Consider the following 27,378-nt stretch of genomic DNA (forward strand, 5'->3'; position numbering starts at 1 on the left):
AGGTGCATCATCTATGATGAACATCAATGGTCGATTTGTGGTGACCTGAAGGTGATTGCTATCCTACTTGGACTTCAAGGTGGATGTACTAAGTACTGCTGCTTCCTCTGTGAGTGGGACAGTCGTGCGAGAGAAATGCACTATGCCAAAAGAGACTGGCCATTACGCCAGTCATTGCAGCCTGGAGAAAAAAATGTTAACTATCCAGCACTTGTAGACAGCAATAAGATCTTATTACCTCCATTACACATCAAGTTGGGATTAATGAAAAACTTTATTAAGGCAATGGACAAGAATAAAGCAGGTTTCAAGTACCTGATTAGCAAATTTCCAGCACTTAGTGCTGCAAAAATAAATGAAGGAGTCTTTGTTGGGCCACACATTCGTAAACTTATTCATGATGATGAGTTTCTTTCTCTGTTGCGTGGAAAGGAAAAGGCTGCCTGGACAGCATTTGTATCAGTGACATCAAATTTTCTTGGAAACAATAAAACACCAGAATACAAGAAAGTGGTAGAAAAACTCATCCAGACTTACAGAAATCTGGGTTGCAACATGTCTCTAAAAATTCATTTTCTACATTCGCATCTGGATTTTTTCCCACCAAACTGTGGAGCAGTGAGTGATGAACACGGAGAGCGCTTCCATCAAGACATTGCAGCTATGGAAAGAAGATATCAAGGTAAATGGAGCCCATCAATGCTTGCTGACTATTGCTGGACAGTTGTAAGAGATAGCCCTTTCCTCGAATACAAGAGAAAAGCCAAGAGAAGCAAAACCGACACAAACTGAAGACAAAACTAGTGAGAATCCTAAGTATTAAAATGATTCAACTTAGCTTATGGCTATAATTTTTCTTGGTAATCCTATGCAATATATTATGCCATTTAGGCTTTGTTATGTAGTCAATATCACTTGCTTTATATTTGTGGAAAGACATCTATCTATATAATTATTGTGCATTATGTAGTCATTACGCCTATAGTAGAAAACTTTCCGTTTACAGAAAAACTAGAGCCAATTCACAAATTTCATTGTTATATTTGAACTCAGAATGTGAAATTCATTAAGAAATGGATCCTTTTGTTTCCAAAACTGGCAAAAAATAAAAATTTGTTGAACAGTGTTATTGCACCCACAGTTGATTTGTTCACACCAAGCTGCTTGCCTATTGCAGATTCAGTCTTCCCAGCCTGGTGCAGGTCTACAATTTTGTTTCTGGTGTCCTTCGACAGCTCTTTGGTCTTCACCATAGTGGAGTTTGGAGTGTGACTGTTTGAGGTTGTGGACAGGTGTCTTTTATACTGATAACAAGTTCAAACAGGTGCCATTGATACAGGTAATGAGTGCAGGACAGAGGAGCCTCTTAAAGAAGAAGGTACAGGTCTGTGAGAGCCAGAAATCTTGCTTGTTTGTAGGTGACCAAATACTTATTTTCCACCATAATTTGAAAATAAATTCTTTCCAAATCAGCCAATGTGATTGTCTGGATTTTTTTTCTCATTTTGTCTCTCATAGTTGAGGTCTACCTATGATGCCAATTACAGGCCTCTCTCATCTTTGTAAGTGGGAGAACTTTCACAATTGGTGGCTGACTAAATACTTTTTTGCCCCACTGTATGCAGCAAATGAAGTATATGCTTGTATATACACAAACAAGTCTCTGAAAATTTGGGGAAATGACAAGAGAAAATAAATATATTTCACTACATGTAACATTTCTGTGTTTTTATTTATATTTAGGTTTTTATGCATTACTGTTGAGAGATTACTGAGCCACATTTATTTTTATTTATTACAGGTACTTATATAGTGCTGTCAATTTACATGTATGTATATATATTGTACATTCATATCAGTCCCTAACCCTCAAGGACATTCTTAGGTCCCTAACTCACATTCATACATATACATACTAAGGCCAAATTTAGACCAGTGCCAATTAACCTACCAGCATGTCTTTGGAGTGTGGAAGGAAACTGGAGTACCTGGAGGAAACCCACGCAGGCACAGGGAGAACATGCAAACTCCAGGTAGGTGGTGCTGTTGTTGGGATGTGAACAGGGGTGGACTGACAACTAATGGGGCCCCCGGGCAATAGGGGATCATGGGGCCCCTGTGTCCTTGCCCAAACTCAAAAAAGCCTATGAAAAAGGTACCAGGGGCATCTCATGGGGCCCCCTACTGACCCCAGGGCCTCGGGCAGTGCCTGAGTTTCCAAATGGTCAGTCCGCCCCTGGATGTGAACCAACAACTCTAGTGCTGCCAGGCGGAAGTGCTAACCATTTAACCACTGTGCTGCCAGTCTAGGCAACTAGCCAATAGGTAAAGGCTACCCCAAATTGGCTATTATATTTTTACATTGCTTCAATATTTTCATGCCTGGACCACTACTTATTTAACTATGCATTTATTTATTTCCTTTAGTACTGACTTTAATGCTAGTTTACACTGCATTTAACCCAACCTTTTTACTTTTTGAGATATATACCACAGAAAGGGATAGTGAATTGACATCTTTATGCTGTATTTGGGAAAAATGTGTCAAGTCACCCAGCAGTTCCATCTCCACAACATTGTATCTATTCTGTATAGCAGTTCCTTGCTGTAGCAGTTGATTCTTTACACTGTTGTTGGTGAACACAGGAATCTCCATACACTTTGCACACAGCACACAGATCTCCCTCAGGGTCCATGCACACTGGCTTAAAAAAACACCAGTGCTCTTGGCAGGAAAAAAAAGCTAATTCTGAGATTTTTTTGTACTAGCATTTAGGCACGTTTATTTTTTTTCTGTTTTTTCTCAAAAAAGCAAAACAAGCATTTTTTTCTGCCTCTAAATGCTGAGTTTAAAATATGCCTCTAAATGCCCTAATTTGTGTGGACACATAGGATAACATCAGTTGGTGCTACAAGCAAACGTTAAACTCCTCTAGGAAAAGCGATTTTTTTAAAGTGGTTGTAAAGGCTCAAAGATTTTTACCTTCATGCATTCTATACATGAAGGTGAAAAACTTTGTGCCCCCCCCGAATCCTGACCCAACGATGTACATGAGAATCTTGGCTCTACAGGGATTCTTCCTCCTCACTGGCTGAGACAGCAATGGGAGCCACTGGATCCCGCTACTGTCAATCACAGCCAGTAAGCCTATGAGGAGAGAGTGGGGACGAGCTGCGCTCCGTGTGAATAGACACAGAGAGCAACAGCTTGGGTGCAAGCCTTCTTGGGTGCCCCCATAACAAGCTGCTAACTCTGGGGGAACTAGGCAGGAGCCAGGAGTGCTGGTAGGGGACCCCAGAAGAGGAGGATCGGGGCTAATCTGTGCAAAATTAACTCACAGAGTAGGTATGTTTTCTTAATTGATTTTAATATCACTTTAACAATTAATGAAACCAAAATCGCAAAAGCACATTTTTTGGACTTGTTTTTTGCACGTTCCTGAGCACCTTCATGAAACGCACAGGTGTGAATGGGGCCCAGCTGGAAAACAGTCTCATCTTTGGCAAAGTTTTGGTATTTTTCAGTGAAATTGATTTTCTCAGAACCCCTCAACTAATCCCAATTCCTAAATAAACATAAATTAATAATACATGCAGCGCTAAAATAAGAAACCTGCTACAACATAAAGAAACATGTGTAATAGACTACTAGTGCTTAGTAGTGATTTATAAGTGTCCTCATAGCATATATGCAGTAGTCCCAATAAACTTGTGCAAGACGTGATGAACTCCGTGCTGTGAAGTGTTTAATAATATGCACTCACCAGAAAGCGCATAAAATGCGCATTTGAGTTGTCAGACCACTCCTGGTCCCAGAAAGGTTGCACCTATATGGATCATCTGGCAAGCTGTCACTCTGTCACTCCTTAACCAGCAGGGGGACTCCCGACATCCAAAGGACCCCACAGAGATAATCCAGGCTTATACCCAGGGCACTTTCATGCAGTATCCACCTTGAGAGAGGGGGGGCTTGACCAAGAAGCCCACCCCAAAGAACACTGATAGTGTAGTATGTTCCAACCAATAGTTCTTTATTAAAGATATAGTATACAGAGTAACTCACAGAGTATCCAGATATAAAGATGGGCGCCGGCCTCCACGAGGTACGGAACGGCGTGACGTCACCGGCTAGGCTCCACCCTGACGCGTTTCGTGCGGACGAGCACGTTATCAAAGGGAGCGAGCACTAGCCGTCACATTGTAACAAAGTGTCATTTCTTCAGTTGCTCCCAGTTTACGACTGTAGCCTGGTTCCTATAGGAACCAGGCTACAGTCGTAAACTGGGAGCAACTGAAGAAATGACACTTTGTTACAATGTGACGGCTAGTGCTCGCTCCCTTTGATAACGTGCTCGTCCGCACGAAACGCGTCAGGGTGGAGCCTAGCCGGTGACGTCACGCCGTTCCGTACCTCGTGGAGGCCGGCGCCCATCTTTATATCTGGATACTCTGTGAGTTACTCTGTATACTATATCTTTAATAAAGAACTATTGGTTGGAACATACTACACTATCAGTGTTCTTTGGGGTGGGCTTCTTGGTCAAGCCCCCCCTCTCTCAAGGTGGATACTGCATGAAAGTGCCCTGGGTATAAGCCTGGATTATCTCTGTGGGGTCCTTTGGATGTCGGGAGTCCCCCTGCTGGTTAAGGAGTGACAGAGTGACAGCTTGCCAGATGATCCATATAGGTGCAACCTTTCTGGGACCAGGAGTGGTCTGACAACTCAAATGCGCATTTTATGCGCTTTCTGGTGAGTGCATATTATTAAACACTTCACAGCACGGAGTTCATCACGTCTTGCACAAGTTTATTGGGACTACTGCATATATGCTATGAGGACACTTATAAATCACTACTAAGCACTAGTAGTCTATTACACATGTTTCTTTATGTTGTAGCAGGTTTCTTATTTTAGCGCTGCATGTATTATTATTTTAGTGTGAAGGTTTGAAGTTTGTGCCTTTCATGCCAGCTGCTTGTTACGCATCTCCAAGCGCTCGTTAATTATCCCCTTTTTTCCTAAATAAACATAGGGGGTGGCTCCACCTGTAAAGTTCACATTGTTTCTGAACATGGGAAAAAACGCACAGAAAACGTGCGTATTGATGCTTGTTTCGGGAAGATGCTACAGATGTACCTCTCACTTGTGGTAACATTAATAGCACCATTAAAGCTGAGTTCACATCTATACAGGTTGCGTTTTTGCAGCACGTTTTGTGTTTTTGAACAGGGATTTTTTTGGCAAATAGGAAAGTAGGACAGTTCTGTTCATGTATTGTAGTGTGACTTTGATGTGACTTTACACTCTGGCACTCAAGTAGCACCAAAGTAGTGCAGGAACCTTTACGCGTCCAAAGTCGCATGTTAGTGTTAAGGGTTAATATATTGGAATTTGACTCGGGTATGGTCGGCCTTTACATGCAATCTGCTGCTGGAAAAACAAAACAAGTCCCTGATCCTTTCCAAAAAATACATCGGCTCAAAACGCACAGATGTGAACTAGATCCACAGGAAGCCATGTTAAATGGAGTGTAGTGTGTTTCTGCAAATTGGAAAACGCACTAAAATCCTCATAAGTGTGCACCGGGGTAAATATGGGTAGCGGGCGTACATTTGTCGAGCTGCAAATGCAACGAAATACACCGTCAGTGCCACACTCTGCTCGTCAGTGCCACACTCTGCTCGCCAGTGCCACACTCTGCTCGTCAGTGCCACACTCTGCTCGTCAGTGCCACACTCTGCTCTATAATAAAGTTTTGTCGCTTCTCTTGGGTGTTTGTTGTATATTCCAGTGAAGGGGTTGCCTATGACAGCAAGCAGAAATGCTCAGAAAAGTGCGCGCTTCCACGCGTCCCCCATTGTGGAGATGTGACTGGGCTTCGGGGTGTTCTCCCAGCAGGGTGGGGTCTTCTTTGTTCTACAAGATGCCCCCCTCCCTATATCTGTTCTAGGACCTCCATGACATAGCAGACCAGAGGGGAGATATTAGGCGCTGAGTACCATGGCTCCTGTACAGAGTTCGGATCCCCGAGGAGGTCTCAGCCCAACCTCGGCTATTAATATGGAATCCTCCAGGTAATATCCCCTCCCACACAGGGATTGGGTTACACCTCCATCGCCCCGCCCCCATGTCACACACAGGTGTCACCAGCCAGACACACAGCTGCGCTCCCGCATACACTCCATTAATGATCCCAGCCGCCCCGCCCACCTTATGACAGGCCATTCTCTCCTCTATTAATGACAGACCAGAGCCCAGCCAATGAATGGAGGGCAGTCTGTTACGTCATCTCTTCCGGAGACAGAGTGTTGACGGATATAGCGGGCGTCCAATCAGCTGCATGCCTACAAGTCCACGGTCTTATCTCAACACCCCTCCCAGCAGGCTTCTCCTGGATAGACACGCTTCTCGCCCTATCATGTTGGAGAGTGGGCGGAGCAGGAAGAGGAGGGGGCGGTTGCCCGGCGGTAGCAGTACGCGCAGGTCGGAGACAGCGGCATGGCGGAAGACGAGAGTGATCAGGAGTCGGAGAGGCTGGTGGAGGAGCTGGAAGCCATAGTAGATGAGGAGCTGAGGGGGATAGGAGTGGGCGAGCAGCACTGTCGGGAATACTGCCGCCGCTTCTGTGAGGTGAGAGAAGTGCAGGCTGGAGAGAGCCGACAGAGAGCGGAGAACACAGAGACTGTGCGGGCAATGGCCTGAGCCTGCTGGCTGGGATCATTACTGTCCTGCGTGCTTGGACTATATGGTGACCTGCCTGCCGGGGGCTGCTTAGGGTCCTGTCTGTCATTTTGGGGGGGGAGCTGCGTAGGGTCCTGTCTGTCATTGGGGGGGGAGCTGCGTAGGGTCCTGTCTGTCATTGGGGGGGGGGAGCTGCGTAGGGTCCTGTCTGTCATTGGGGGGGGGGGGGGGGGGAAGCTGCGCAGGGTCCTGTCTGTCATTGGGGGGGAAGCTGCGCAGGGTCCTGTCTGTCATGGGGGGGGGGGGGGGGAAGCTGCGTAGGGTCCTGTCTGCCATTTGGGAGGGGAGCTGCGTAGGGTCCTGTCTGTCATTTGGGGGGGGGGGGGGGGAAGCTGCGTAGGGTCCTGTCTGTCATGGGGGGGGGGGGGGGGGAAGCTGCGTAGGGTCCTGTCTGTCATTGGGGGGGGAAAGCTGCGCAGGGTCCTGTCTGTCATGGGGGGGGGGGGAAGCTGCGTAGGGTCCTGTCTGCCATTTGGGAGGGGAGCTGCGTAGGGTCCTGTCTGTCATTGGGGGGGGGGGAAGCTGCGTAGGGTCCTGTCTGTCATGGGGGGGGGGGAAGCTGCGTAGGGTCCTGTCTGTCATTGGGGGGGAAAGCTGCGCAGGGTCCTGTCTGTCATTGGGGGGGGGGGGGGGGAAGCTGCGCAGGGTCCTTTCTGTCATTGGGGAGGGGAGCTGCGTAGGGTCCTGTCTTTCATTGGGGGGGGGGAAGCTGCGTAGGGTCCTGTCTTTCATTGGGGGGGGGAAAGCTGCGTAGGGTCCTGTCTGTCATTGGGGGGGGGGGGGGGGAAGCTGCGTAGGGTCCTGTCTGTCATGGGGGGGGGGAGCTGCGTAGGGTCCTGTCTGTCATGGGGGGGGGAAGCTGCGTAGGGTCCTGTCTGTCATGGGGGGGGGGAGCTGCGTAGGGTCCTGTCTGTCATGGGGGGGGGAAGCTGCGTAGGGTCCTGTCTGTCATGGGGGGGAAGCTGCGTAGGGTCCTGTCTGTCATGGGGGGGGGGGAAGCTGCGTAGGGTCCTGTCTGTCATGGGGGGGGGGGGAAGCTGCGTAGGGTCCTGTCTGTCATTGGGGGGGGGAAGCTGCGTAGGGTCCTATCTGTCATTGGGGGGGGGGGGGGGAAGCTGCGCAGGGTCCTATCTGTCATTGGGGGGGGGGGAAGCTGCGCAGGGTCCTGTCTGTCATTGGGGGGGGGGGGGGAAAGCTGCGCAGGGTCCTGTCTGTCATTGGGGGGGGGGGGGGGAAAGCTGCGCAGGGTCCTGTCTGTCATTGGGGGGGGGGGGAAAGCTGCGCAGGGTCCTGTCTGTCATTGGGGGGGGGGGGGGGAAAGCTGCGCAGGGTCCTGTCTGTCATTGGGGGGGGGGGGGAAAGCTGCGCAGGGTCCTGTCTGTCATTGGGGGGGGGGGGAAGCTGCGCAGGGTCCTTTCTGTCATTGGGGAGGGGAGCTGCGTAGGGTCCTGTCTTTCATTGGGGGGGGGGGGAAGCTGCGTAGGGTCCTGTCTTTCATTGGGGGGGGAAGCTGCGTAGGGTCCTGTCTTTCATTGGGGGGGGGAAGCTGCGTAGGGTCCTGTCTGTCATTGGGGGGGGGGGGGAAGCTGCGTAGGGTCCTGTCTGTCATGGGGGGGAAGCTGCGTAGGGTCCTGTCTGTCATGGGGGGGGAAGCTGCGTAGGGTCCTGTCTGTCATTGGGGGAGAGAAGCTGCGTAGGGTCCTGTCTGTCATGGGGGGGGAAGCTGCGTAGGGTCCTGTCTGTCATTGGGGGAGGGGAAGCTGCGTAGGGTCCTGTCTGTCATTGGGGGAGGGGAAGCTGCGTAGGGTCCTGTCTGTCATTGGGGGGGGGAAGCTGCGTAGGGTCCTGCCTGTCATTGGGGGGGGGGAAGCTGCGTAGGGTCCTGTCTGTCATGGGGGGGGGGGGGAAGCTGCGTAGGGTCCTGTCTGTCATTGGGGGGGGGGGAAGCTGCGTAGGGTCCTGTCTGTCATTGGGGGGGGGGAAGCTGCGTAGGGTCCTGTCTGTCATTGGGGGGGGGGGGGTAGCTGCGTAGGGTCCTGTCTGTCATTTGGGGGGGGGAAGCTGCGTAGGGTCCTGTCTGTCATTGGGGGGGGGGGAAGCTGCGTAGGGTCCTGTCTGTCATTGGGGGAGGGGAAGCTGCGTAGGGTCCTGCCTGTCATTGGGGGGGGGGGGGGGGAAGCTGCGTAGGGTCCTGTCTGTCATGGGGGGGGGGAAGCTGCGTAGGGTCCTGTCTGTCATGGGGGGGGGGGAAGCTGCGTAGGGTCCTGTCTGTCATTGGGGGGGGGGGGGGAAGCTGCGTAGGGTCCTGTCTGTCATTGGGGGGGGGGGGGAAGCTGCGTAGGGTCCTGTCTGTCATTGGGGGGGGGGAAGCTGCGTAGGGTCCTGTCTGTCATTGGGGGGGGGGAAGCTGCGTAGGGTCCTGTCTGTCATTGGGGGGGGGGGGGAAGCTGCGTAGGGTCCTGTCTGTCATTGGGGGGGGGGAAGCTGCGTAGGGTCCTGTCTGTCATTGGGGGGGGGGAAGCTGCGTAGGGTCCTGTCTGTCATTGGGGGGGGGGGGGGAAGCTGCGTAGGGTCCTGTCTGTCATTTGGGGGGGAGCTGCGTAGGGTCCTGTCTGTCGGGGGGGGGGGGGGGGAAGCCGCGCAGGGTCCTGTCTGTCGGGGGGGGGAAGCTGCGTAGGGTTCTTTCTGTTGGGGGGGCTGCGCAGGGTCCTGTCTGTCTGGGGGGGGGGGGCGCTGCGTAGGGTCCTGACTGCCCACATTATTTTCTCCTGATCATACCCCCCTATTTCTTCTCTCACTGCACTAAGAACTCCCTGTACACCGATGTCTCATCTCGCAGTCCTATGTATTGAGTTGTCTGGTATCACCTATCTGAGCATTCCCTGTCCTGTGTGCCAACGTGTCATCTCCCTTTTGATACCTCACTACCGCTCCCCTGTCTGATGTCATCTTTCTGACTCACACACTCCCTATCCTTCCTCCTGAATTGACCACCTCCTGGCTGATGTCACCAGTCTGACATAAGCACCCTTTACCATCTGCAGATCTTACTGTTCCTCTTCTGTCTCCTAAAATATGGCCTCCTATCTCCTGTCAGGAGTCCCCCATATAACATAGGGTCCCCCTACCTGCTGTGCGCACTTTCTCTCTAATACTTTGTGATATCTGGGTACCCTTCTGTGTGATGCCACCTCTCTGACCCAAGCACCGACCTCACTGTCCCTCTGCTACTCTCTTATATCTGGTTACCCTTCAATGACTGACGTCACCTATATTATCTGAGCACATCTTGTTCTGTGTGCTGACCTGTCCACTTACCTGCTCATGTAGCTGCCCTTATCCTATATATTCTCAGCTACCCAACCTGAGCACACCTTGTCCTGTCGGCTAACCTGGTAGCCTCCCCTCTAGCCCTGAATCCTTACTACCATTCATCTCTCTGATGTCTCCATCTAACCTGAGCACATCCTGCCCTTTCTGCTGATCTGTCCACCTTCCCAATGATACCTGACCATCATCTGTCTGATGTCCCCATCTAACCTGAGGGCATCCTGTCTTGTCTGTTCACCTACCTCTGATGCCTTTCCATCACCTACTGTCTGATGTTGCCTGTCTAACCCAAGCATGCCCTATCCTATCTGCTGACTTGTCCACCTACCCAATGATACCTAACCATCTTTTCCTGTCTGGTATCACCCATCTAACCTGAGCACACCATGACCACTTACCAGCTGATACTTTTCATCTTCTGTCTGATGTCTCCCGTCTAACCTGAGCACATTTATCCACCTACCATCTGATATCTTTCCATCTTCTCCTGTCTGATGTCACCCATCTAACCTGAGCACATCTGTCTGCCTTTCCATCTTATGTCTGATATCACCCATCTAACCAGTTCATGTCATGACCTGACTGTCCCTAACCTTATGATTGATACAGGAAAACTTTTATTCTGTTTTGTAGACCTGTATGTCTGGTTCTTATTTAAGAGCCTTATGCAGGCCATAGATGGGTCGAAAATCGGCCGAAAATAAAATCGGCCGATTTTCGGATCATTAGTGGGCTATTTGTTCGACCGTTTTTCGGGATTTTGGCCGTTTTTTTTTTTTTTGGTAAAGTTGGAAAAAAATCGGCCGATCGGCCGATTTTCGCGGCAATAATGGGCTAATCGGCCGATTTTTTTTTTTTTTTTTACCGATAAAAAATCTGCGCATGAGCAGTGACCCGCAAGAGGAAGACGAAAAAGAGGATGAGGATGAAGGAAGAGGATGAGGATGAAGGAAGAAGGATGAGGAAGAAGGAAGAAGGATGAGGAAGAAGGATGAGGATGAGGAAGAAGGATGAGGATGAGGAAGAAGGATGAGGATGAGGAAGAAGGATGAGGATGAGGAAGAAGGATGAGGATGAGGAAGAAGGATGAGGAAGAAGGAAGAAGGAAGAGGATGAGGAAGAAGGATGAGGAAGAAGGAAGAAGGAAGAGGATGAGGAAGAAGGAAGAGGATGAGGAAGAAGGAAGAGGATGAGGAAGAAGGAAGAGGATGAGGAAGAAGGAAGAGGATGAGGAAGAAGGAAGAGGATGAGGAAGAAGGAAGAGGATGAGGAAGAAGGAAGAGGATGAGGAGGAAGAAGGAAGAGGATGAGGAGGAAGAAGGAAGAGGATGAGGAGGAAGAAGGAAGAGGATGAGGAGGAAGAAGGAAGAGGATGAGGAGGAAGAAGGAAGAGGATGAGGAGGAAGAAGGAAGAGGATGAGGAGGAAGAAGGAAGAGGATGAGGAGGAAGAAGGAAGAGGAGGATGAGGAAGAAGGAGAGGAGGAGGATGAGGAGGAGGAGGAAGAAGGAGAGGAGGAGGAAGAACAAGAGGGAGAGGATGAGGAGGAGGAGGAAGAAGAGGAGGAAGATGAAGGAGAGGATGAGGAGGAGGAGGAAGAAGGAGAGGATGAGGAGGAGGAGGAAGAAGGAGAGGAGGAGGAGGAGGGAGAGGAGGAGGATGAGGATGAAAAAGAAGTAGGATGAAAGTAAGAGGAATTCCAGTCCAGCAAAAAGTGTCTCTGCAGAGAGCTCCTTCTTTGACAGTTCCTTGACATGTACAGCGGTTGCAACATTGTATCTATTTGTTTCCGAATAAAAACATCTGTATCCTAAATGGAAACAAATAGATACAATGTTGCAACTGCTGTAAATGTCAAGGAACTGTCAGAAATAGCGGAGCTCTCTGCAGGGACACTTTTTGCCGGCTGTAGACGGGATGAAAATCGGCCGTTTTTTTGTTTTTTTTTTTTACCATTGGTGGTAACGTCGGCCACTTGAACAACCGATTGTTCGTTTTTTTAAAAGAAAAATCGGCCGATTTTCGACCCATCTATGGCCTGCATTACACAGTGATTGTTAAATCCGTCTCACCTGAGAGCCCAACACAGTGATTTTTATATCTGCCCCTAACCAGAATTCCCTATAGACGAGCTGGTCTGTCTGTGTCTCACCTGAGTTCTCTGCACAGTATCTGTCCATCTGCTGCTCAGCTGAGCGGTGTCCCTGCTGCAAAATACTCTATGTAGCTCTAAGATCTCCATGTTCAGCAATCCAGTACTTTAGGGCCGGTAACACGACCATTCTGACAACATTCATTTTGTAAGGCCTAGAAGTGGCACAATAAACTCTGAATGTGGTGTTAACTATTTTATCAAACTTCTAATTCTTGTGTGCAATGGTTCCAAATTGGATTAAGCTCACAGGATGAATTGCATGTTTGGCATAAATATAAATCTAAGCTATTATGAATGAGGAGCCATTAAATATAAACAAACTTGTTAAAGTAAAACAAGTAATGAAGAGGTGAACTCGATTGGTAAATAGAAATGTCCCTTCTAAAGAATGTTTTGAACTTCATAAAACAGTAAGTCCTGGTTCACACCAGTGTGACTTGTCATGTGATTTGACAGTTCCAAATCGCATGACAAGTCACACCGTGTTCTCAGCAATGGAACCAGTCAAATCGGTTCAAGAGAAGTGGCGTGATTTCAGTGTTGCATTCAGTATGAACCAGAGCTAATGGCTGTTTATAAGTAATCGGCCCACAACCATAATAACTGATGCTCTTGGATTGGTGATGATGGACTTGCAATTTGTATAGGCCGCTACGGTTAGTTCTTTCTACTCTGTAAGGCATTATTTGATGTTTTAATGGTATATAATCACAGGGCATAAGTAAGCATGGACATTTGGAGCACATGTGAGATAGATGTAGTTAGTATTTTTATGTAATATGGGGTCCCCATGACTGTAACAGGTATAGTGTGTCATAGCAGTGAAGTAGCAGGCTCTTAACAGTGAATAATGGGTCTTGAATTATTGCTCTCACTCTGGCATGTGTGGCGATGTGTAACGTGTAATGCAATCCATGTATTTGTGCGTAGTCAACATTGTTGCATGCATTTATTTTTGCACTTTGGAGGTGGGACCTAAAGATGCTTTTGGAGGGGATTTTAAAGTGGAACTTTACCCAGAACAACTTGATAAAAAAGTTCTTTAGCATGGAACATAATGCCACATTAATAAATATGCCACCAAAAGTAGTGTGCTGAAAAATTGCCTCCAATATTGCTACTGTTCCTTCTTGTTGGAGGCTGTCATTTTTTGCTGAATCCCAGAGTCCCTGAGCAGCAGTAAATCTTTAGGCTGTTGCAGATCAACTTCTACGTGTTCAGCACGGCACCTACAAATAGAGAGCAACTGAGTCTGTGAAGAGCAGGATGAGACAGTATATTCCTGGATTTTAAACAGTATAAGCATTTATTTTTAATGTTTTACATATACCTGCAAAAGGAGCCAGTCTGGAGTGATCTAGCAGGACTTTAATTTTCTAATTTCTGTTTTATCTCATAGGGGCCAACAAGTCCCCTATGTGATGTTTTTTGGTAGAACCAGAAACGACCTCTCCTGCGCTCTATGACCCAGAGCATGGGTGGATGGATGGAAACAGAACTTGAAAAATTCAACCACCAATGCATAGAAGGTTGTGCAGCTCTAAACAAGGCTGGGGAAGCTCAACCAGTACTGCAGAGTGAAACAAAAAGAGAGCGCACCAACCTTGCGCATTACCTCAGTAAACTGTGATTTTATTAAATTGAGAATAATACTCACAAACAACGAAGTAAATCAATCATATAAGTCCTCAAAGGAACTTTAGGAGTGTAGAGCCAGTGCAAGTCACATCACGGGTAGACTCTCAAAGTACCTACTTTGAGAGTCTACCCCTGCAATGTGACTCTACACTCCTAAAGTTCCTTTAAAGACTTATGCTTGATTTACTTCGTTGTTTGTGAGTATTATTCTCAATATAATATCACAGTTTACTGAAGTAATGAGCAAGGTTGGTGCACTTTCATTTTGTTTCGCTTTGATGTTTTTTGGTGACAGGATGTTTTAACAAGACCTCAGAAGTCTAAAAGACCCCTGATGTCTCACTTGTCCTTCAATGAAACTAATGTAGTGCAGATCATATATTATCGGTTTCTTCCCCAGCCATATTTTGTATTTACACAGCTTCCTCTGAATGGCTGAGCAGTACTCAGCCTGACTTGTTCCAGGAGGGAGACTGAGGTCCTAGTCCCACTGCTGGAACACAGCACTCTATAAAGCTCAAGCTACATACAGTTAATACAGCGCTCCCAGCACGCCCACCTTGAAGTGCAGTAAATCGTATGTTTGGGCTAGCTTGACCGAAATTAACTATTTAAAGAGACATTAAAAATGAAGATCACCTTTAAGTAACACAGTCCCACAGTATCTCTTTATATGTAAGTAAACCAAATTCTGTCCAATTATTGGACATTGCATTTCTTGGAATCGTGATGTGTCATCAGGGACTTCTTTCATTTAAAGTTGTTCCAAGTTTTTGTTAGACTATAATCTGTGATGTTGTCTTTTGTCTTCAGTGATATTAACACTTTGCTTTGTCTGTAGCATTCAGAAGAGCTATGTACATCATTTTGCAGTGACAAATGTGATGGATAATTATTTTGTGGAACCAATAAGATGGAACTTGGGATGTGGTCTTGTATTTTTGTTAGTATATCATCTGCTGATGCATCTTAAACTGTTCCTTTTTTGAAAATGCATTTTAAGGTGTGGTTCAGTATGTCAAGGCAGAATGAGGGAAAAAACATATGTAGTACATCTCTGCAATACTGATTTTTTTTTTTTTTTGTCTCTTTAGGCTAGGTTCACACTAGCCCACATGCTGCGGGCTGGTTGCAGTAACCACCCACAGCTGCATCGCATTTCTCTGGCGAGACGCGCGGGGGTGCCATTCTTTTCTTTCTGAATAGTAACCCCACACATCTCATCCTGCAATGCGATCGTGTTTGCGGCTTCCATGCGGCTGCATTTTGGAAAAGTTGCATGCACCTCTTCCTTGTGTGCAACGGGGGTGCAGCAGCCCATTCAAATCAATGGGCTGCCGTGTCTGCACTAGTGTGAACCAGGGGTTAAAGAAAATGGAAATGCAGAAAAATATTTGTTGATGTAATCGAAATGCATACAGCAATTTTCCTGTTGTGGCCTGTGATCACACAGCATTGTTGTGGTCTGAGTGGTGTCAGCCATGCCCATTTTCTTTTGGTCACCTACTTGCCAATCTCCATTATTCATAACTTGTGACTAATTAACCTGTAGTCCAGTATAAGACCTCTGAGGGTTCTGAGATAACACAGGCAGACAACCCAGGACAGCTCTGAATTCCTGACAGTATCAACAGATATTTTTTTTTTTTTTTTTTTGGACTAAACCAGATATAACACTTTATGGCATATTTAACAGGCCTAAAGGGAGCAAATAACAGAAGTTTATTTGACGGTTTTACATACACTTTAAATGGTTATCTGCCTGATATTGAAACCTTCAAATCTTGACCTTATAAATTTTTTCTACTTGGTGGATATTCCAGCTTTGTGTGATTTGCTGGCACGTTGTGTCAGATATTCCCAGACATTCTCATAGCCCTTGGGGCAGCTTTACAAGCAATTGGCTTGTGGTTCAGCCCCATTATTCTCAATAGGTGAGTTTGACTCTCGAACTCTGCAGCCCGAAAATAAAATTGCAGTGGCATGTCTAGAGCTCTGTCAGGTTGTAATGTTAGTATTCCAGTGGTGGGCAGGGGGGTGGTGGAACTGCGGCTCAGCCCCCCCAATTTGCCAGTGTGAAAAAAACCTTATGATGCTGGTCTCAGGCTTCCCTATGGAGTCTCTATAATCTATCATAGAGAATCCAGCTGATGCCTAATTGCACTGTGGAATGCCAGACACATTAAACTGCTTATAGAGAATCGCACCATTAAAATGTATAAAAAGAACCTAGAAATTTAGTCCAACATACTGCACCCAGAATTGAGATGTTGTTTTGGGCTGGAGGCCAGGTTCGCACTGTTGCAGTATATTAACACACATGTATTACTTCATTTGGTAAGAAGCAATGTGTTAGGTCCATTGCATCAAAAAGTACATGTACCCCTTCTTTTTTTTTTTTCCCTTTTCTGGGACTTGGTAGTGTGTTAACTTGCACTATGATGCACATCTATTGGCAAAGGGTTGGGGTGCTATTGGGAATGAATGACACCATAATACGCAAGCGTGTTGCATTAATGCACACTCTAATGCATCATTATGAATCCTAAAGCAGCTAGGTTTGTTGTGTCATTGTTTAAATCTGAACTGCAGACAGTAATAAAATGAATGTGCCACTGCAATCAATAATTTATCAAATGCACTGTTGAAATGTGAGCAGTGTAATTACCTGAATTGTACCTAGTATCTGAGCCGCTTGCATTCCCTGTACAGCAGAGCTTAGAGAAGGGGAGGGAGAAACAGCACAAGAAACCAATCAGATTTGCTGCAGTGCAAGGAGCCTATTGATCGTAGAGTAACAGAAATGAGCTCATCAGTGTGCTGCTTCTCTTTTTAGGTAGGAGACCTGTAGGTAAAAGTGGCGCAGAGAAAGATCAGGTTCCCCCACTCCCTGCCAGGCAGGTCTATGCTATGTGGCAGAACTGTGTAATGTCAGGATTGAATGTAAAGTAAAATAGCTTGTACAAATCATTTACAGATAAACATGTATCCATGGAGCTCCGCTTTAGATATGAAATAGTATAGCCTATATTTTATTTTAAGTTGAATTTGGTGCAAATGTAGGCATCTGTGTGTTACTGCAACGACCATTGGTGCATGCGGTTCTGTTCTGAATGGCAACCCTACGAACCTGTGTTGCAGTGCACCCTGCGGCAGGCTGCCAGAGACAATGCAGTACTGAGTTTGGTCCTTTTTGTCTGATCAAAGATTTAATTTTTAGTTTCTGTCTTGTAACAGGTCCACAGTATGCCTGAGGAAAAAGGATGTATCCATTCTGGGTCCCCAGCTGAAAGGACAGGTCTAAACTAAGTATCAAAGTTCCTCCAGTGAGCACAGTTGATACAAATGTAGCTAAATCCAGTAGAACTATCCAGTTCAATAGTAAATCACACGTTCCCAATCTATAATCTGAAATTTCCATCCATAGAACTGGTCCAAACCAGATCAGCCATGGATTGCTCTAATACTAATACTACAGATCATGCTGTAGAGACCTTCTTTAACCACTTCAGTACTAGCCTGTAATACCCCTTCAATACAGGCCATTAATCGGTGTTTTCGTGGTGTGATGGTCCCGGACAATTACTTAGTTGTGCAACACTAATGCCCAAATTTCATAATTTGTTTGTTACCATGTTTTCTTTTTGGGGTGTCTAATAACTGGGGGTTTTATTTCTCACTTTATAAAGGAAAACATTTTCTGAACAAAACCAAACATTAAAAAAAATCCCTTCCTGTTAAAAAACCATACCATAAAGAATGCCAGAACAGTAAGAACACCCTCAAAATACTAGTTTTTTTTTTTTTTTTAGAAAGTTGATACCGCAAGGTAATCATGGCTAACACAGAGGAGATCTCATGACTGGACCAGAGCAGGATGAACATAGGTAGGCATGTACATGGATCTTATAGTAGGTTAGGATAAGTGTTAGGAGAAGGAAGTTTTTTTGGTAGCTGGGTGGAAGCTGGCATTCCACTTTAAATATACAGGACAGAGATGAGGGGGTTAAATTGGTATTAGTCGTTTTTTTTTGTTTTTTTTTTTCCCCTAAAACAGATTTAACCACTTCAAGTATGGACACTTTTACCCCCTTCCTGTCCAGGCCAATTTTCAGTTTTCAGCGCAGTGACACTTTGACAATTGCACAGTCATGCAACACTGTACCCATATGAATTTTTTTGAGACAGATAAAACTTCATTTTGGTGGTATTTATTCACCATTGGGATTTTTTTTTCCAAAAATTTTGAAAAGTGTTTTTCTTATTTTGCAAATAATCTTGCTTCATAAATGTTGGCCAAAATTTATTCAGTTAATCTTTTTATTAAAAAATAACCCAAATTAGTTGATAACCAAAAATTATAATTTTTCAAAAAACTTTTTTTTTATATTTATGTTGTTTTTTATTTTTTTTTAACAAACCGTCACCCTAGCAGTACAGTGTCACCATAGTGATTTTTTTATTTTTTTATTTTTTTTTTATTTATTTTTTTTTTACACTGATTGCTTTTACACCTATTAAGGCTGTTAAAGCAATCATTTCTCCTTCTTTCTGGCTTCATTCTTTCAGCCATTGAAAAATACTGTGAGAGCTGTGATTGGTCACAGCTTGTCACATGGTACAAGGCTGTTGTGAATAGTCTTGTACCATGTGACCTCAGTGATCATTCACACGTAGTAAGCAACGATGTCAGGAAGTGATTGGGACCTCACACAGAGGTCCTGTACAGCGATCGGTGTTCCGCTGTGTCTGGAGGACATAGCGGGCACCGGGTCACCGTGTTCACAGTCCAAAATGGCGGGCGCCATTTATGAACGGCAACCCGCTCCTGCACTGCCCCCAGCCGGCCGTTTTATATGCATGGGCCGGATGGGAAGTGGTTAAAAGAAACATGGCTCATGTGCATTTGATTTTTCTTTTAATTTCCTCGGTGCTTCTTTTTTTCTTTTGTCCCCTGGGCATACTGCTATATTCCTGTTCTGTCTGTGTTCCTAGACTTATGTTTTTGTTTTTTTTTCTTACTAAAGCCGAAAAGTGCAAAATCTGGCTCACTTCTACATAGAAACTAATCGGCTTCTAAGTTCAGCTTGATAAATTAAGCTTTGGCAATAAAACTTGGAAGCTGATTGGTTTCTATGCGGAAGTGAGCCTGATTTTGCACTGTCCAGCTTTACTAAATAACCCCCCCCCCCCCTCATGGAGTACTGTGTAAGTCCCAGCAAAATGCGCTCTCTTGCTCTGTACTACAACTCTGTGCAGCTGTTTAGAGTGATGCGCACACAGCCCGGTAAGACGGACACAGCCACGTGACACTGATTTCCATTACTAGGATGCTTTTTGGAAAAGCTTTTCCCTTCATTGGGCTGATAGCCACAAGGCCCACAACACAGAGGCAGTTTTTTTTGTTTATTCCAGGGTTAAAGGATCTCTCAACAATGCTGATGTACTCTGTCGTCTTATACTGTGTACCTGGGCTTGTGAAGTGTGGATGTGAAAAGAAATTGAGAATGGTTTACTAAGCTTTGAGAATGTTCGTACAATAAATTGTGTGCAGTTTCACTTCATTTATTCAGTGAAGTGAAAATAAAATTCCTGTTTACGTCTTCCATCTGTGCATGATTGGATAATTGAAGGGAATCTTCTCTCACTTTATTCAGTGAACATTCTCAATTCTTTTAGTAAATCAGATGCTAGGCAAATAGGGTGTTCTTTGCAAGGGAAATTTGCCCTAGAGCTTAGTGAAATTTCACTTGGTAAGGAATACCCAATCAGGTGCAAAGAAAATTGAAAAAAAGTGTTTTTGCTTTCATATGATTGGACGACGGAAGTCAGCAGAATTTCTCATTCAGTAAATTCTGGGGAAAAGTGCCAATTCTCATGCAAAGTGGTCTATTTGTCTTTTGTAAATCAATAATAAGGTATATCAGATAAATGATTATGTACATATGGCACTGCGTTTGTCTGACTGACAGCCGGTATGTCTATCTCTTTTAGATTGTTGAAGAATACACTGCTCGGTGGCACGTCCCATTGCCTCAGCTTCAAGTACTACAGACTGCACTCTGCTGCTTCACATCTGCCAGCGTCTCTTTCCCGGATGAATGTGAGCACGTTCAGTATGTTTTGAGTAGACTAGCTTTGTAAGTACACTTTTCCCTTATAACACATTAGTATGATGTTTGACAAAAGTGATTCTTCCTTCTTCTTCTCCTCCTTCTCCTTCTCTTTCTTCTCTTTCTTCTCTTTCTTCTCTTTCTTCTCTTTCTTCTCTTTCTTCTCTTTCTTCTCTTTCTTCTCTTTCTTCTCTTTCTTCTCTTTCTTCTCTTTCTTCTCTTTCTTCTCTTTCTTCTCTTTCTTCTCTTTCTTCTCTTTCTTCTCTTTCTTCTCTTTCTTCTCAAGAACTTTAACATATTTTGTCTGTATCTTTCCTGCTGTAGTTCATTCAGAATTACATTTTACTGCCCTTCTAGCTCATGTAAATATTTTGTTTAATTCTGCTTTTAAAATAAAGTATATGTAAACCCTCACTGTGTAAAATAACCCATTCAGTTTAAAATCGAAATAAAAGGCAAAACATTTTGTGTATACATCTAAAAAACATTATAAATCTCTTTCTATACTTTTTTTTTTTTTTTTTTTTCCACATTTCCTCTATTCTCAGCTGTACTGAAAGGTGGGGAAGGAGAAACAACATACACTGAACATCCAAGTGAATAATTGTGTAGCTGGGAAGGAAGTGTCAGGAGAAGTCTGATCTTTGGAGGAGAGCAGGCTGAGTTGTAATAGGAAAGCAGAGGGATTGGCAGGAACACCAGGGAATTCACACAAAGGAAGCAATACAAAAATGGTACAGCATGCACATATCAGGAATATGAAATGTTGGGTGTACATATTCTTTGATCATTTCGTACAGCCATTCTCCACCAGTTCCTCCAGAGGTTTCTAGGGGTTAGTTGAGCAAAGAACTGCTCCCTTTTAGATAAATTCCCATTGATACCAATGATTTCTTTTTAGCTATCTGTAATGGGGATAATTCTTCCCAATGACCACACCTGTAAGGTGCATTCTTTCCTCTGACCATCACAGTAATGTACTTTGAGTTGTAGATATAGGAATTATTAACTTTTGGTAAAATGTGTTGCAGTGCCCCCTGTTATTTTGAATGGTGCCTAATTGCACCTTAAAATGATATGTGCATTGCAGTGCATCACAACACAGTGTCCTGTGCATTGTATTGCAGGAAAATGTAGCCTGCCCCATATTCCGTGTGGTGAGTTACAGCATATTTGTTTTGAATGGGTTGTTTATCGCAACATGCACACTGTGTTGTCTGCAGTATGAGATCATACATCCGTAACAATGAACCAAATATCATTCCTTGGTCATAGATACCTAGAACACACATTTTGCCAATTCTAAGGTTGCTGTGTTACAGCCACATGATTTACTCCCTGATTGTCGTGTTAAATTGCCTTTAAATGTGTTTTATGCGGTGTGCGGGGTTTTTTTTTTCTTTTTGTTTTTGTTTTTTTTCTTCTTCCTTTTTGCATTTTGTCAGTTTTCTTTATGTTCTACATGTGCCTTTCTCAGATGCATGCATGTAGAAAGAAATTTCTTTTTAATATATTTAAAGATAAAAAAAAGCTGTACAGCATGCAGAAGAGCCGTGTTTATACATGCAGGAGGCTCAGGCCCGCTATACAGCAACAGCAGCTACCAGTCTGTTGAAAATCAAGGACAGTTCACCAAAGGCAGTGGCTTCACGGGTCCTCCTGCTCATTTGAGTGTTTGTATCTATACAGGGACAGATGTACAGCTCTGGACTCAGTCTGTCTGGAACATCTGTGCTTCCCAGGCATACATGCTGTATGGGCCTCTGCGTCCATGTAAATGAGCGCCAACATTGGACTTGGTGGTGTTTCTTTTTCACCAGCATTATTTGTTTTGTTCATGTGATTGTTTTACAGTCTTGTTTAGAATATGTCTGATCTTTCAGGAGTCTATTTGAATTGCTGCTGTTTTTTGGAAAAGATGAATTTTATGAAGCTCCTTTGAAAGACATTCTTGGCTCAGTGCAGGTAATTATTTTTGTTGTACAATTTATTACGCAGATATTCTATATGATTCTAAAGTGCGAGCAGCAGTGCTAGCGAAAATACTTTATCTTAGGAGTTTATCATAACATGTATGCTAAAATAGCTATGGGCTGAAGTCTATGTAGCAGCTGTAGGGGTGGTGCCTTGCATTGTCACACTGCAAAAAAAATTGTTTAATGTGGCTTTTTTTTTTTTTTTTTTTTTTTGCTTTATTAAAATGTGACAAAACAACATTTCAGTTCTATGCACCACAACTTTAAGTTTTGGATACAGTGCAGAGGAGTTAAAACATCTGTCATGTGTTTATTGCAGTATGTGTCCCTGTTAGGGAAAGTATTTTTATTTGTAATGTTTGCCTACATTACCAAGAGTGAAAGAAAATCCTAAATTTTGAGTTGACACCAGGACAGGAATTTTTCTTCCAATGGTCACTAGTTCTGGTGACAGCCAGGGATTCCCTTACTTTGAAGGAATTTCCTCTCTCTTCATGTTTTGGCTATGGGACAGGATGTAAAGGAAAATCTCTCCAATGGAGCACATAACAAAACCTGACAAGGTTATACCCTCCCTTGCTGTATCCAAAATTCCAAAAGGGGTTTTTTTTTTTTTTTTTGCCTTCAGCTCTTTTCATAGAGCGCATGTATGCATGTGGATTTGGATTTCCAACACTTGCCCATAGGGTCTTGAATTTAATGAAGTTGTATAAAAATAGAAAAATACCAAAAGTTGTAACGTGCTAAAAATGAATGACTAAGCAAAATGATATAATTGTAACCATCTGAAAAACCCTACATATTTACTGCAAATATATTCAAACATTGTCTTTAATGTTCGGAACTGAGACATCTACAAAATGGGAGAAGAAAAAATGTTCTAGGGAGAAAATGGCTGGGGTACTCAACCAAAAAGTGTTAGCTGAAGTTGAGATTTAATTTGGATTCTGGCTCTAATTTAAAGTTCATTGTTAGAAGTGTAGCCAAAACTTTTTTGGCTATACTTATATGGATCACGGGTGCATTTTGTTCTGCAGTCCTGTGACCTGTTTTCAGCGGACAGCAGGCACAGAGGCTGTCCATTTTTGGTCAGAGTCCAGCTAGAAGCCTGGACTGGTGGCTGGCTCAGCCTCTCAGCTGCACTGCTAGCGCTGGCGGGGCAGATGATGACATACAGTCATGGCTCTCTGCTCATAACGGAGGGGATATCTGAGTGATCAGTGTTTGTTTGCTCAATTTTCAGTGTAGAGCCGGTGGGGTACAGATGCAGCATCGGATTAATGCTGTATACACCTAGGTGAGTATAGGGTGTTTTATATTATATATATTAAAAAAAAAAAGAAAAAAACAGAATCCTAGATCTTTCAATACTACATGTCTATCTAAGACTAACCTAAATACAAGGTGATGGCTATATCTTTTCTGTTGCAGTCACTCTGTTAAACAAAGTGGAAAAATTGTTCTAATGCTAGGAGCAACAGGTTTATGAAGCTTTATTACAGGGAAGTGTGTGTGTGTGTGTGTGTGTGTGTGTGTGTGTGTGTGTGTTTTATTTTTTCAATGAAGAAGAAAAATCTTGTTTAAACCTACCTTAAAAGGAAGGAGGAGAGTGGAGGAAGCAATTTTTTCTTATCTTTATCTTCCATTTTAAGAAGAGATCTCTCCAAAGAAATGGCATCTTTCATCCTAAAGTGTTGTCACCACAACCGGATTCCCCAGTGGATGATTTCTGCTCCCTTTCTGTTACTGTAACAACTCAAACATTTTGGATTTCCCATCATTTTCCTTATCTGACACCATGGTCAATCAGGACCAACAGTGAGGGTGAATCTACCCAGCAGTTCCAAGTCCTCTCCACTCTATCCAAATTAACAGAAAAATTATGTTACATACATATACTTTAATGCTAGTGAAAAAACTGCAAAATGTAATTTAAGCATTGACGCTAGTATTGTGTTAAAATGTATCTAATGCTAAAGGTTATGTGCATTATGTCTTCCCACACCATTCCCATCCTCTGCTCTTGTCAGATTTCCATATCGAAGTACATACCATACATTCAGGCATAATGTGTCCAAGCACTAGCAACAACTTCTGAAGCTGTATGCATGCCTTGAAGAATAAAACTTTGTTTTAGTGGTGTCTGCAATTTCCTGTTTTTAATGACAACTCCTTTTGCTCCACGTTAAATAAGAATTGCTGTCTAATACATCAGAACCTTAACAATCTAAAACATCATGTCTTAATAGCAATCTGACTTTTGCAGGAATGCCACGACCTTCTAATCCGATATGACAATACAGACCTACGACTAGCCACGTGTGTAATCAAAGATGGAGGACCCTGGGAGGATCCTGTATTACAAGCTGTACTTAAGGGGAAATCTGAACCTCAAGACATTGGTGAGCAGTTTGCTTGGAGGCTAAAAACCTGGAAAACTGTACATTAAAAGAAGCTTAATATTTTTGTGCTCCTTAAGAGGAAACAAATATGCAAAATTAATATGCAGGTAACCTGTATCCTATGTATTGTCCCCGCCCATGAATTGGATTACTGCGCTTAGAATATATTGTTATACCCTTCTTCTATAGCAAGGAAAACCATATTTGGCTACTTTGCTGAGCTTTTGGCAACCACAAAAAAGGAACCGAAAACAAAGGAAATATTATGTAGAGATTTGTATGTCTTGGTTTACATATTGCTAAACATAAAGGGGAGAATTTATCAGAGTGGTAGCAGACAGAATATTGGGCAGCTGTGCATGTCAACCTATCCGTTTCTAGCTTTAGCATGTTCAAGCTTTGAAAATTTTAAAGATCGAATCTAATGGGTTACTATGCACAGCTGCTGCAAATTCTGATAAATTGTCTTTAAAAGAGTCTGACTACATATTCAATCAGTACTCATTAAGTACCCTATTTTGATTATCTTTCTTCTGCCAGTGTTTGGAAGGCAGCTTAAGCCCAGCTCTGCATAGAGTATAGCTTTCCAGAGTCCCACGTCCTTTACTTCCAGAGTCCCACGAGTCCTTGTGCAGCTTTTACTTTCATCAAAAAACATACATTTCCTAGTTGCTGCACTTGTACTTATTGTATAAAGTGTGAGTTACTTTTATAGGTTTGTAACATTTCATGTTGTTCAAGACTATTTGGCACTGAAACTGCAGAGAAGTCCTTGTTGTACTGTATAGTTTAACAAGGTCTCTATTCTGTTGGCTTTAGTCCTTTCTGTTGTTTATAAGCATTGTATAGGACTGGCCATACACATGTGGGTTTTTCTTGTTGAGCCCATAGATCCTATAGATTGCTCCATTAACTCCAAACAGCAGAGATGGAGGCATCTCCCCTGCTGGCCATCATATTTAAACATCTATGGCTATCTGAATACCCGAACAGTGATTGCATCTGATGGGCTCTAGTCACTGTTCAGCTGTCATCTTGCACCCATTTGACGTTTGTCAAGCCAGGTGATGGCAACAATTCCACTCTGTTCTCAGTCTTCACTGAGCAGAAAGTGGTGACTGTCAGTTACCTCTTTCTTTTCTGCCCCTCACTGGAGCACTGGGTTGTGGAGGCAGTGACATCCGCTGGCTCAGGCTCTCAGTGGCACGCTGAGAAGCTAAACCAGCTGATGGTCAGGCATCTGGGTGGATCCCGACAATAATATAGAGATCCATCCAGAGCCTGGACTGGTTGAATGTTGGCAGTGGCCTTTAACCTGTTGTCTGCTGAATCTGGGTCATAGGAGTGCAGAAATAAGTGCATTTCTGTGACCCAGGAAAGCATTATGGCCAAAGGTGTTTTGGCCATACTTCTCTTTTAAAACTTGCATTGCTTTTATTTACACTAAAATGTTTTACATTTCTTTAAGCAGTAGATATTTTTATTCTTTTCTTTTTTTGTTTTGTTTTTCTGAATTTTGATAATGGAGGGAAAATTCTGTTTTTATAAATGGTAATCAGGTTTGTGTGATTAGATATTCTGTAGGTTTACATCTGTGGTAATATCTTGTGGTTTCCTTTTTGTAGTGGACAAATACCTGGAGTCTGAGAATCAGCTGTTCTTTGAGTTCAGAGTGAGATACCTCATTGCCTGTGAACGCATTTCAGAAGCAGTGGCTCTTATTACAACCTGTCTGAGTCATCCGGAAGTCAGCAAAAATCTCTATTACCATCAAGCCTACTTCATATGCCTGCATATGACCAACTTAACTGATAAGTTGCTTCCTGAGGTATGTTGTTTAACCTTACTGAATGAAAAAACAATGTGCACATATTGGATTAGAATGGGACTCTTGGTGGATCTTCATAATGTCCTTTAACCCCCTCCCATCCCGCCGTTGTATATAAACGGCCGGACTGTGGCAGTGCAGGGTCGGGTGCCCTTTTCTAAAAGGTCTCCCTGCCCCCTGCTTGTGCGCGCTCCCTCCCTCCTCTGGACACCGTGGAACACGATTGTCGGACAAGACCTCTGCGAGGTTCCGATCATGTGATCACTGATTGGCCAATCAGTGATCACATGCAGAGTAGTAAGCAAGATGTCACTTCTGACATAATTGCTTACTACGTGTGAAATCTGTGAATGATCACAGAGGTCACGATACAAGGCTATTCACAACAGCCTTGTACCATGCGACAAGCTGTGACCAATCACAGTTCACACAGTAGTTCTCAATGGCTGCAAGAATGCAGCCAGAGAGGAGAAATGATTGCTTTTACAGCCTTTATGGGTGTAAAAGCAATCGGTGTAAAAAAAAAAAAAAAAACTTAATCACCCCCCACAAGTAGTACAGTGTCACCATGGTGACACTGTACTGCTAGGGTGACAGTATGTAAAAAAAACAAAATATAAAAAAAAGTTTAGAAATTTTAATTTTTGGTTATAAACTAATTTGGGATATATCCAAAGCAGTGTGCCTGAGCTGACGGGAGAACTGTTCGTAACCAAAACAAGTCTCCTTTTCGTCGGGACCCGATGATTAACGGCCGCTAATGACAGCGCGGGTAGGGCACGCGCGGCTCACTCCCCCTACCTGGAAATGCAAAAGTGTGTGTGTGTGTGATTTTGCGCACACATGCCACCCTGTAACAGTATTTCTGCTGTAGGGTGGACGGGAAGTGGTTAATGAGCAAAAAAATAAAAAATAATGAATTTTAAACAACTGTAGTATCAGGCTGAAACATAATAAAGCTGAACAAAGTGAAGGAGGTCTGAATACTTAATGAAGGCATTGTATGTGTTTTAGAGGTAAATTATCAGTTTTATTTTAATGGTTGCCATGTATACCTTGAGCTTGTAGAGCTACCACTGGCTTTATGCAGTCAAAGCTATATCATACCAAACTGAAGATTCAAGGTGACAAAGGAACTAGGAAATGATATTTCTGTTCACATAGAAAAGTGAACATTAACTGAGCTTAGTGAATT

General features: G+C 44.0%; 1 protein-coding gene across 1 annotated transcript in view; it reads left to right on the plus strand.

Moving 5' to 3' along the window:
- Window positions 1-6,449: 6,449 nt before the first annotated feature.
- The window catches only part of ZNF654 (zinc finger protein 654), a 39,124-nt gene continuing 18,195 nt past the window's right edge, over window positions 6,450-27,378 (plus strand). The window contains exons 1-5 of the mRNA XM_089682923.1: window positions 6,450-6,631; window positions 19,859-20,004; window positions 21,861-21,942; window positions 24,220-24,355; window positions 25,981-26,183. Coding sequence (XP_089539049.1) covers window positions 6,500-6,631; window positions 19,859-20,004; window positions 21,861-21,942; window positions 24,220-24,355; window positions 25,981-26,183 — 699 coding nt within the window. The 5' untranslated portion in view covers window positions 6,450-6,499. The remainder of the gene's footprint in view (window positions 6,632-19,858; window positions 20,005-21,860; window positions 21,943-24,219; window positions 24,356-25,980; window positions 26,184-27,378) is intronic.

Source organism: Staurois parvus, unplaced genomic scaffold (genome assembly GCF_062004578.1).
Source record: "Staurois parvus isolate SC_StPar_1 unplaced genomic scaffold, SC_StPar_1.0 ptg000299l, whole genome shotgun sequence".
Taxonomy (NCBI): Eukaryota; Metazoa; Chordata; class Amphibia; order Anura; family Ranidae; genus Staurois; species Staurois parvus.